Here is a 12,663-nt window from a genome sequence, read left to right as displayed (position 1 = left end):
GTTATAGTGTACTGTGACGTCACAAACTTAAAATGAAGTTCTGTAATAACTGTAATTTTTAAAGAAATATTAGGCTACACATTATAGTTTAGCTAAGGAAACAAGTCTCAACTTCAAAAGACTACTTTATCAACCTTAAGTTCCATTCATGCTGAGCTTATTAGAGCCTCTCTTTTTGCTTACCTGCAGTAACAAAGAAGAACAGCAAAAAATCCAATGATAATGACAACTGTACCTCCCAGTATGGCCGTAAGGAACACTGTGTGATAGGCTGTTATGTCCTTGGAAACCGCACTAATAATGGATTCTAGATTGTCGAACAAAACCAGACAAGAATTAGTTCTCAAAAACAAATAATTCCACTTGATATGCAGAGCTGTAACTAATAAATTAAACTGTACTTTTCCAGTGATTTTGTGTTCCTATGGCACTACGTTCATCCTTCCCTTTTCACCTTGCTATTTCAGCAAACTAGAAAATATACAAACAGTGGTTACAACATAATGGATCTTCAAAGGTTCATCTCAAGTACTAAAGCCTTACCATGACATCTACTCAGTTCCAGTCAAATTACATTTGTATTAGTTGTCCAAACTGACTTAGAAACATGGTCTACATTTTCTATTTAGTGCTTCTGTCAGAAAGTGCTGTTTTTAAATTTTGACATCATATTTCTCCCATAAGAATCCCTTCATATGAACTTGCAAAACATGCAACAAGTCTACGTAAGACAGAATCCACTGGGACCGTTTTACCCAAGACTAATTTTCGTGTTGTATTTCCTCCTGTCATACATGATCCTCAACAGTAAGGGATACAGTCCCGCTGATTTTTAGATCTCCATAGTCACAGTTCCCTTGCAGGCTTCTTCCAAAAGATGGCGATAGTATAAACATGTAAGTTCAAATACAGTCTGGACTTTTCCCCCTATAGCATTTGAAGTTAATTGAAGGAAATTGTTATATGCACAAAGGCACACTATCAGGATTCAAACAAAAGTTATCCAACTGTTCAAATTGCATGTTGTTTTTCCCTTTCTGTTGTTAAATAAAGCAATCAAACTGACAGCCTTATGATACATTGTTACTTGGGTTACTCAGTAATTTCTTTGCCAGTTGTTGCAATACCTCTTGTTCCAGGCAGTGGAGCTGCTATCCAGTAGCCTAAGTGTTGAGCAGTATATGTCCATACTAATTGACCATCTGCCTCCTTTACCATTCCTAGCCCACGGCTTACCCAAGCACCTGAAAAAAAAAAGGGCAAAATATTGCACATGCCATGCAGGATTCTTCTCTATATCAAACCATTAGCAATTAAGCTATTACCAAAAATACACAAGGTCACAAGAAAAACTGAAACTTCTGACCTATACACTATTTATTACACAGCTTTAGCTAAACATGCAAACTTTCTCTCTTGACAATTTCATTGCAAATATCCTTGTGTGGACATTTACTTTGAAACAAAGCATCAACATTACTTACTGGAATTAATTTAATATAATTCATTTTCTATTAACAAATGCCTTTCATAGATATGCACACAAATCATTCGAAAAATCCTATTATATAAGCTTAAGTATGTATGAAGGCCAAGACTAAAAAAATCAAGGAGCAGTTAATTTAAGCATACGAATACAAGTTTAACATCAGCTAGCAGCACTTAGCGGGAAAGCATTTTAATCTAATAAGCTACAATAGGATAAACAATGTTTGTCCTGAATGTTTCTCTCCTCTTCCCTGCCCCAAGGCAGTAACAGTTCAGTTAGCCCAAGAAAGGTCTATTGTTAGGACACAGATTCCTCACCATCTGTCTGGCAAAGGACAGGTATTATGGTATGCCAGCTTCTACAATTAATAAAGCATGCAGTAGAAGAGACAGAACTATACTTAATGCACTTGAACACATTCATTGTGGGCCATCTGTGAAATTCTAAAGGACAGAAAACAATCTCATATAAACAACCTTACATTTTCAAACTGCAAATACTGAGAAGGAGAGAGAACCACCAGCTTTTTTAACACAACAACCACCAAAGCATGCAAAAAGTGTAATTCATATAAGCCCTATAATTTCCATTTTCCTCCAGGACCCTTCTTTCAGCAAAGCAAAAGGAAGTATCTACCAGACAGAAGTAAAGATGAGAACTGACACATGCCACACATGCACGCACGCAGACACACACACACACACACACAAAATATCATTCAGCAGTAAAACTTGCAGCCTTCTCCTGGTACTTGTGATGGCTGGCAGAGGGGAATAGCAGCAGCAGCCACCTAGAGCCCTGAAAGAGGTGGTTTCTCAGTTACTTGGAAAACCTCTTGTCCAGACTCAGGAGCACGACCAGCCGGAAGAGTCTTCCATCCCTAACTCTCATATGGAGGCAACAACAGATCCTCAAATTCTCTGCCCTGTCAATTTTAAGGCAAGATGTCACTATACTGCAAAACTATTGTTTTACAAGTGCAGAAGGTGGGCTACTTACAGGCAGATAAAAAACAACACAAAACACCACATATAAAAGGCAATAAAAATTCTAGGTCTCCGGAAGTTCTATCTTGACTGAAAAAATCGATAAGAAGCTATATAATCTTTGCTGTCCTCTTCAGTAAATTATATCTCCCCCCAATATACTCCATAGAAAACAGTACGTATTAAGAAAAACATTAAAATGTGATTTATGAGTAAGCACATATTCTCTATGATTTACTGCCATTCAAACAGAAGGATATCGTTCTCAATTTAATGCTGCAATGCAAGCTTTTTTTTTTTGTAATTCTGTTAAAATCCACAAAGTACTTTTGGTACTAATGAGGCAAAATATTTAGTAAGAAGGAAGCCACATTCAATATACATCAACAAATTCTGCATTTACAGCAGCTGAACTATAATTACAAAAGCTCATTTTCCAGGAACAGTCTCAGTACTATTACACTTCAAGTAACCCCAGGGAACACTGCACGAGCAGACATGTAAAAGCAGTTTCTATCTTTTTTCTGGTGCATATGGATCAGCCTACACAACATCAAACACAGACCTGTTCCCTTACCACTATCAATACTGACATGGAAGCTCTGATTACCAATATGACATATTACCCAAGGACTTCAGTTTAAAAGTGTGCATCAACACCTTGCTGGGGACATCCTGCATGCAACATCTTGGATGCCAGAACCTCATTATTCAGTGCAGTGGTAGCTCTCCATTCAGCTCAGATGGGGGCCTACTGCTACTTATGGACACTCTGGAATGCTTGCCGGAGAGCTAAGGTATTCAGCTGTCCTCAGTCACCAGAACCTTGACCAAAGAATGCCCTGCTATTACTCAGTTACCTTAGAAAAAAGTTGTTTTGCACATGTCAGATCAAAGGTAAAAATAAAAGAAACATATTTAAGAATAAGCATCCAGAACAGTGAATACAGTTGCAAATTTTCACTGTAGAGAAGAGATGAGGAAGTAGAAGAAGTGGAAGTTAGAGTTATGCCCAAAAAGTCTCTCTCCTTGTCCACAGTCCTCCTTGTCCTCTCCTCAGCAAGCAGCAGTGAAGGCTCCATGGGAACACTACAAGTCAGTGAACACCCACCATAAACAATTTGCCTTTATGGAATCTCTATCAGAGTACACCCCATCTGAGAGGAAAAAACCGTTTTAATTGTTTTTATTGGGTCAGCATGCCACGCTACTGCTGTTGCTTTACCCCCAAGGCCAACATGCCTAAGTAGGTTTATACTCTGGTACACTGGTTTATACTCTAACCTGACCCTGTGCTGAACTGCTCTAGCTCTGTCAACTTTTTGTTTTAATAACATTGTTGACCTAGTTTTCTGTTTAGTGAGTTAAAACAGCTCAACATAGGTACAGATGAGCACAGGAGCTGGCAAAAGTGGCTGTGGCAGCAAAAAATTAACCCCCCTTGTGCTATTTCACCATGTCAGACTAAAACCCTTTCTTTGATGAAGAACGCTATCTCTCATCACGTTACCCCTCTGAAGTCTTCTAGGTGTATAGACAGACTTAATCTCCTATGCCAAAACTTATTCTATTCACTCTTTTCCTAAGAGATAACCTAGCCAATTTTTTATTAGCATGTTCTTAATTCAAATTAATGTTCTTTGGTTGTTCTTCATTAAGACGATCAGTTTCTTTCTTGGACATGTAAACAACGCTTTGTTAGAGTTGGTGTCCTCTCCTGTACCGCCAACAGTTGAATAACAGCTTTTTGCCTTAATACGGAGTAAGACACTTACCTCTTCACTCACTTGCATATTTCAAGATGAAGAGTGATGGCAAGTATAAGGTACAATGTAAGACAATCAGTACACTAATGCACACACACCTAATACAGGACATCTAAATGGGATAGGTGTATGTAGCTCATTACTCACTCTTGACTAAAATTAGACATGAAGGGAGGACAAAAGGTTTACAATGTCTAATCTCTAGCCTCCTCTTCCCATGCATACTGTAAGAACTATGTTGTTCCCTTTGATAACTCTTATTTCCCCTTCATTTCACTTTCTGAATTGCTTTTGTTAACTGAAGTAATATCTATTCCAGTTTTAGTGTCAAAGGATCTTTAGAGCTATACTCTAGGAAACAAAACATCCAAATCTTCAGTTCTGGTTTGTTTTCTTTTAAGAAGGCATTCACAAAATTACCAGGCTTAAAATTGAACATCACCTAAAATGTATGTTCCCTGAATCCTTAGCCTCCCATGAAAATAAAAATCCATTACATTAAAAATTTGTTCAACAGGAATGCTAATGAATTTTACCAAAGCTTTTTGAACTAATGAAAGCAGGGAAATTCCTTTGAACAATTCAAGCTAGTCAATCAAAAACCAATACAGAACCCCTAATAAAATTTGAGACTATTTACCACCACCTCATATATTAGTGCCATCACTGTTCCATGACATAGCGTCATGTGCCCAAAACTATATACATGTGCTAAAAGGTAGGGTAACAAGTAACTTAGCCCACTTACCAGTTTTCATATCGAATGTCCATGCAGGTATAGCATCTCCCGATTTTACAGTACTTGTGGGAAGAGGAAGTGTAATCTGAATGGGACCATTTACTTTCAGTTCTTTCCCAGTCAAAAGAACATTTACGCATATTGCAGCAACAGGAGCTAATTCCACACTTTTGAAACCTGAATGTGAGAAATATCTTGCCTGTAATTCTCCATTCATAGTGTATTTTTTAAAAAAATATTTAGAATTAAGAATCTATCCTCATTATAACTAAAGGCAAGCCCTCATTCACATCCAGCTACACAGTCAGCTGTCACGAACTTGGTCAAATAAAAATCAATATCTCTTCTGGACTTTTAAAGTCTTGTGATTAAAATACAGTCATTTCTATACCAAATCTGTAAAAGAGAAACAGACTTTTGACATATAGGTTCAATGCTGACTGTAGAACCAATGATTAGGCAAAACTTGGCTTGAGGGTGGAAGAAGGGTTTTTCCCCTCAGATAATTTGATTACAAAGTAGCTAACCTATGTGAAATATAGATAATACAAGAATTTTTGTGTAATTGCAATATATGTAACGTTGAATCAAACTGAAGACATATGCAAATATATGACTGCTGCATTTCTCCTTAGTTGAACAGTCCTCTTAAACTTTCCTGTAAGGATTAACTTTCTAATTTGGTAGTTATAATTAAATGAATAGTTAATCATGAGGCTTGTCAAAGCGCTCAAAGGAAACATTGCGTATACAAAGCTTTACAATGCAGCCTGAAAGTTTGTTTCCTTTGTTTTCCTTACACTAATTTGCAAATACTTCAGCATGCACAATATGACAGCATGGTGAAAGAAGCTGAAACAGAATTAGTAAGTACCAGAATAATGTTAAATCTATGCAAGCTGTTAGAAGCTGGTTGTGAGAAAACTCCTGGTGCATCAGATACCAATTAGCTTCCACGTGCCCTAAAAAGGAAGCCTATTCCTTTAGGAGTATATGAATAATTTAAAACACATGCCAGACAGATTGAAAGGGAAACTCAAAGGGGAGAAACACTGCTTATTCTCTTACGCTTTACATTTAAAGAGGTGAAATATATATAAGAAAGATTTTAAAATATGTAAGTCAAGACATCAATATATATGATTATTTTAATTCAATGAAAATTAAAGAAAAGAGCATGACAAGTTCAAATAAGCCATGCAGTGACCTCCTCATGTGCTGCAATGAATTTAAGAGCCTCATGGCTTCAGGTCCATTGGGAATAGAAAGAAAAGAACAAAAGAAAGATGGAACTGCACACAGTACAGTCTACCAGAGATTACTGTATTTATGCAAATAAAAAAAAAAATCTGATAGAATGACAAATACTAAAAGATCCAACTGCATGTGAGCAGAGTTATAATGACTCATGAAACCACTTACTGCTTCTCCAGTGAAACAGATGCACAGAAAACATTACTACAGTTGTGCTCTGTATACATAGTGACTACTTGGTTTCAAACAGGCTTAGGCAGATTAACTGCCTGTGAGCCAAACTAGAGCTTACAATCTTTATGTTAGGTGTAAAGCTCCTAGAGCCAACCATTCTAGCGAAAATGCAGAAAACCCCACAGCTGAAGTCAACTGCTGCACTTTCACTGATTTCTTTAGGTTCACCTAGTTTACACTCTGGCCATAACTGTATTTTTAAGGTGTTTACTAAACCAGTTCCACAGTCTCATGAAATCCTGAACATATACATATGTATACACACACACGTGTATATAAAAAGCAGACTCTGAAGGAGTATTTCAGTGTAGTAAGATATGTTATGTTCTCATACTACATGGAAAAAGATAGAGTGACATCAATTACTCACCTGATGTGTTTATAGCTTGCTCCTATAGAACAAAGCTTTGTGGTTTAATGCAATGGAAGCAGGTTCAGGCCCTTTTAATTTAAGCGTATGCTTTCCTGAAACACTGTGCACTCATATGCATTATAATTTGAAGATTTGTTCTTTTAAAAAAATTCTTAAACAACACATTTACATACCTGATTTATTTAGAAGAATTCCTGTTGTATAGAGAAAGCTGTCCACTTTGAAAAATTGCTCTGGCACTGTCAGATAGGCTGTAACATTTGTAGTATGGTGATTTGTTGGAAGCTTTATTAAAAATTTTGGAAACTGAACACTTGGTTGAGATTTGGCATCTATAAAAGAGGAATATTTTGTCTTAGCAATGGTAAAACACACAAACAGTGTTTTTATTACTGCTCAGAAATCTATTTAGCATAACAACCCGTTTTCACCCATTTTCTCCACGGTTTGTGTATTTCTAGTCTAGCACTTGTCACAGCCACACATACAGCTACACAATTAACTGAAAATCTGGCTTTCAGTAGATAGGTATTCTCTGAGAATATGAACATGCTTAATTTTTTTTTGTATGTGTACAGATGGTTATCACAAAGTGTTCAGATTATGGTCTGCATACACTGAACTTACCAGACAGTTTTCCAGTAATTAAGACAGTATCTTCAAACAGCCATATATTAGCTTGACTTTGTGGGAATAATGCAAGTGTCACAGACGAGTATACTGTGGAAAGTGATAATATCTGTTACACTGTGCAACCAAAAAAAAAAAATCCTGTAAGATCTCAGATTCTGAAGGAATAGTGAATAGAGCAGTAAGAGAGTATATGTAGACTGGATAAATAAATTACTCCTGTTGTCCAGAGCAGGAATTTTAGTAGTTAGGCAGGAAGACCTCTGTTGTATGTTTGCTACTGTCTTATGCCTTCTATGGATAAACAAGTGGCTAGAATTCTTAAGAGTCCATCTGTTTTTAAAAAAAAAAAAAAAAAAAATCACATAACTTTAAGAGCATGCAATAGTTAAACAGGAAACACTGCTGAAAGGAAGCTGTAACAACAGGTTATACCTGTTATACAGGACTCAAAGCACTGGCACTCCAGGAATCACTAAAGACAACGATTTTTGTCAAAACACGTTACCAGCCCTTTGCTAAGTCTAGGTAAACAATTTCTCAGAATACACTCACAGTATCGCAATATAACCTACTTAGAGTTAAAAAAGGGCTATTTTCTGTTTTACAATAATAAGAATATTGACAAATCTAACAGATCATTCACCGTTATGTCTGCACCACCTCCCTTGACTGACTTCATTCAGTCATTTTCAGTTGACAGTAACTACCCAGACTGCTGAGGAAGAGAAAAATTTAATTACCGACAGATACAGCTTAATAATAGGACTGTAAGATGCTTACGTACTTGGCATTCTCCCAGTCTTCCAAGGCAAAGGTGTTAACATATAGCCATCCTTGTATGATACAATAGTTAAGCTTAATCCTAATTTGTAGGGAACTTTTATTAATACTGCTCCATTGTTTCCAGTAAGAGTAGAATTTGTCTTTGTGTAGTTAACAAACACTTCTACAACCGCCTGTCGCAGGTACTGATGACTGATGATGTCATTTACTTGAACTTTCAGCGTAAAAACAGATCCTATTAACAGAAAGAAAAAACAGGAGGTCATATACATCATAACTAAGGACCATAACTTAAGTTTGTAAAGAAGTGCTAGAGTTTGCGCCTTAGCTATTCATCCACTGTATGGTGGATCTCTGTCTCAACAGAGGGTAAGCTCTGGCCAAAGGGAGGGGTAATCATATAGTTATATACCACAGGGAAGAAGGAAGCAAAAAAAACTTGAGATGGGGCACAAAGATGCCAAAAAGTGTTTACCAAACTCAGCAAATATAATACCTAACCAGTTAAGAAAAAAACCAAACAAAACCAAAATTGCAAAGCAATTCTTCCCCTTTTCATTTAAGCTTGCACAATGGATCTGTGACAATGTGAGATTCAATGTGCCTTGCAAGTGCTCTGCAATATCACACTGATAATACAGATGGTCTTGTTTTCCAAGTGTAACCCTTGGCTTGGGTCACACATTTAAAGATGTGCCTTGAGTTTCTAAAAACAGATAACCTAATGTCTACAGACTGTAGGATAACACATTTATTTTTACATGTGTAAAATTATTATAAAGTAATCAAATGCATCCAGACGCTTTGACTGTTTTCATCTCCCACCAGATTTACACTTCTGATCTAGTTTTCACCTTTCTGTATTGCAACTTCTAAATAGTATTTGTCTACTGCTAATTAGAGGATCTGACATTCCTTTACAATACCTAGTGTCTTGCAGAGATCATGATCACAGTGACTGAGCAGTACGTTGAAAATAGTAAGTCCGCTTGAACAACAGTCTCAAGATGCTCTGAATTATACTCAATTTCTCTTCCACCTTGATTTTAAATAAACTATTAGGGAGTCTTTTCATAGACAGCAGGTACATGAAAATGGACAGAATTCCATATTTTTTCCAGTGTGAAATTAAGTTATTATCATAAATTAAAATATCTATGGACCACTGTTAAAACTATTTCAAATAACATCAATTTTCCAGTTTTTGGTTACAGACATACTACTATTCAACAGCATTGCACTACTTTATACCCAAATATTTTCAAATACATTAATTCTAAATATGCATTTCTATTTAGGTCAAATGTCAGGCTAAGTTTGAAATTTATCTATATAACATAATGAAATTGAATTATGATTTTATCTCCTCTATAATTGAGATTGACATTGCACCAAGAGATTACTACCATTGACCTTGATTTAAATGAAAAGGCCTTGAGAAGCCGAGTACAATCCATCAAAAAAACAGTAGGTAGTGAAGACATCCAAGTTAAGCCTCTCTGAAATAAGTATTTATTTAGATCTGTTGTATGCATGGAATATACCATATACTCAAGCAAAAAGTGACCTGCACACAACAAAAACTACATTGGCCTCAATTTATTGCTATTTATCATATACACAGCAAAAACTTACCAGCTGTGCCAGTTTGATTCTCTACAGTGTTATAGAAAAATCTGTATCTCCTTGTGCAAATTAATATATACTTTCAAAAAAAGAAAAAAGATCCCAGTGGTACTTGAACATATTCGACTGAATTAAACAGAAAATGCCTAATAATCTTAGAGCAATATAATCTTTTTTTCCTTATGCATGATATTTCAAGAATAAAACTGCTTTTAAATTGCTGTTGCTAGAGGGTTTTTAAATCACATAATGATTAAAAAAAAATAATTATGTCATGTAAGCAAATTATGGCTACTAAACAGATCTTCCATGCATTGATCCAGTTACACATATACTAGCATGATTTCAGTGGTTTCCAAAACTTGGAAGACAGGTCATTTGCCCTTGGCTAATGACTATTTAAAAGGCTACTAAATAGCGAAAACAGACTGTGTACAATATTGTGATCCTGTAATCGCTTGGAAGCCAGCAGTAGCTCATGAAATGGTATTTAAAAAATAAGAAATTCAGTAGTACAAAATTCAAGCTCAGGCCAGTAGGAACCAATACCAGAAATGCCTGGTATAAATTAGTATTTTAACAGCTGGAATCAAGTCAGGAGAAAAAGAGCCTAGTATTAACAGCTGAAATAAGTAATAAAAAAATTGAAAACCTAGAATGTACTCAGAAAGACACTTTCTTTCCATCATTTCACATTTTTAATGTGTATTTTTCCATTTCCTGCTAACAAAAAGCCTAATGAAAACACAGGGGTGGGAGAATCGCTACATTCCTCCTCCAGCTGTTAGTAAATTCAAAGGTTATTTTGTGCAAAAATATTTCTTCCTCTCATCTCCTTCAGTTACAGTCATATTAAAACCCACTTTTTTAGAAACTTTTGCTTGAAAAAAAAAATAGACTGCAAAAACGTAGACAGCTATACTATTTTCACTCTCATAGTGAACTGTCAAATATCATTGGCTGCTTTTATCCATGCTCAACTTCCATTACTTCTTTCTCCTATGAGTTCAGAAATTGCCACGACATTTTTCAAAACTGATGCTCTGCCTGAAACGGTGTTGAGAAGATACAGAAGCACAGTTGTAAATGCAGACTGAAATCCTGGGGGGAGGGGGTTACCGAGACAAAAGTCTGCCATGTGAAAACAGAGAGAGTCTTACACAAGGAAAGCTCTGAAAGAGTAATTACCTGCATATTACTGTCATATGTAAGTAGCAGTTACTCAAGTGAAAAATGCTCACTTCACACACGCTAATATTAAGACAAAGATTAGAGGAGACTCAATCCCTAGTTCTCATTGCTTTTGGCCTTATCTTTTGTGCTAACACAAGAGAAAGTATGCCAATAGGCTGGGAGTTGTTCCCCCCCAAAAGGAATATATACGAGCAAATCATTTAGATTTTCTAGTATCAACCAGAATATACTCTGCCAACAAGTCACTTGAAGCTTGTGTGCAATGATTTTGGAAAGACATTTAAGAAAAAAAACACAAACACTTTCCATGTCTTGACAGTAACAGTGCAGAAGACATGAGCACACAGTATTATGCCTCTGAATCCAAATGCTAGTGAAATGACAGTATGTAAAAAATCCCAGTTAAAAAAGCCAGAATCCAACAGTAACAACGATTTCCCCCCCCCACAGCCACGTTTCACTATTGTTTTGTATAAAATGGAGTGTGCCAGAGCATCCTACAGCAGGCCGGCTGTAACAGCCTAGTTAAAAGCAAAACAATCATAAGGTCCTAAGAGCTCAGACTGTGCGTGCAGTGGTGGTCCAACATGTATGACTGATCTGTATCTTTCCAAACTTGATATCCCTTGACCGACTCCCTCATGTGCCTTGCATGCATTTAATGTGCAAATTTATCAGACACATTTAATGGCATTGAGTTATTAACAATGTCATATTAACACTCATGACATCTAATTTGCAAGGAAAATCCTGCTTTCTTTTTTTTTTTTAATAAAGATCTTAATGCACAAGTCCTTAAGGACACTTTTAAGTCTCAGATATGATGGAGACTGCGGTAGGATTTTTTTAATCACAATAAAATGTACTGAAAAACATTTCAGATGCAAAAATGAACTGTTGGTTAACTGCTTAACAAAACCAAAGCTGATAAATTAAACAATAGATGAAACTTGTTTTTTTCTGGTCACTACCACTTGCCAAACACAAGTGGGTCAGCTGTATCTCAATATTAAACAGATTTGACAGAACTCCTACAATTAAAAGAAAGAACTCAGTCTTAGCTAATTTGATTTGTGCTGCCTCAGAGGAAGGGAGATTTGTCTCTTGGCAAGGCCACTGGAAATGCCAGCTTCTACGACATTTAAACGTTTGCTGATAAAGGTCCATACAAATGCAGCAGTTACTTAGACAAAGGGAAACAAGGCCACCTACCACATTTAGCTACTTTAGAAATGTCACAGCCAGTAAAATGACACCTCATTTCTTTGAGCGACAACATCTAATGCCTGGAATTTGGCTTCACATCACTGTCCTAACTCAGAAATCACATCACCGAATTAAGCCAAAGAACTGCTTGGAACTGCAAGCTGGGTACAAAAGAACAGTGCAAAAAAAATCTCTCTTTATAATACTCCTATGAAATTTGTTCTTAATTCTTTACCTGCAGAGAAGCGTGTCATCTGGTAACCATATTTATCTGCGATTTAATTAACATGGTCAAGGTCAGAGACCTTACAGGCACCACACTACTATATTCCAAACTACACGTATCATTAACTGTGAGATACAGCAGTGAACACACACAC

General features: G+C 36.3%; 1 protein-coding gene across 1 annotated transcript in view; it reads right to left on the bottom strand.

Annotated features, from left to right (window-relative positions):
- Nucleotides 1–12,663, bottom strand: part of FAM171B (family with sequence similarity 171 member B) — a 40,104-nt gene that overhangs the window by 7,774 nt on the left and 19,667 nt on the right. The window contains exons 3-8 of the mRNA XM_076340594.1: nt 8,259–8,492; nt 7,469–7,561; nt 7,015–7,173; nt 4,990–5,157; nt 1,128–1,244; nt 184–307 (exon numbers count right to left, since the gene is read on the bottom strand). Coding sequence (XP_076196709.1) covers nt 184–307; nt 1,128–1,244; nt 4,990–5,157; nt 7,015–7,173; nt 7,469–7,561; nt 8,259–8,492 — 895 coding nt within the window. The remainder of the gene's footprint in view (nt 1–183; nt 308–1,127; nt 1,245–4,989; nt 5,158–7,014; nt 7,174–7,468; nt 7,562–8,258; nt 8,493–12,663) is intronic.

The sequence above is a fragment of the Aptenodytes patagonicus genome, chromosome 6, assembly GCF_965638725.1.
Source record: "Aptenodytes patagonicus chromosome 6, bAptPat1.pri.cur, whole genome shotgun sequence".
Taxonomy (NCBI): Eukaryota; Metazoa; Chordata; class Aves; order Sphenisciformes; family Spheniscidae; genus Aptenodytes; species Aptenodytes patagonicus.
This window is presented reverse-complemented; position numbering and strand designations above follow the sequence as displayed.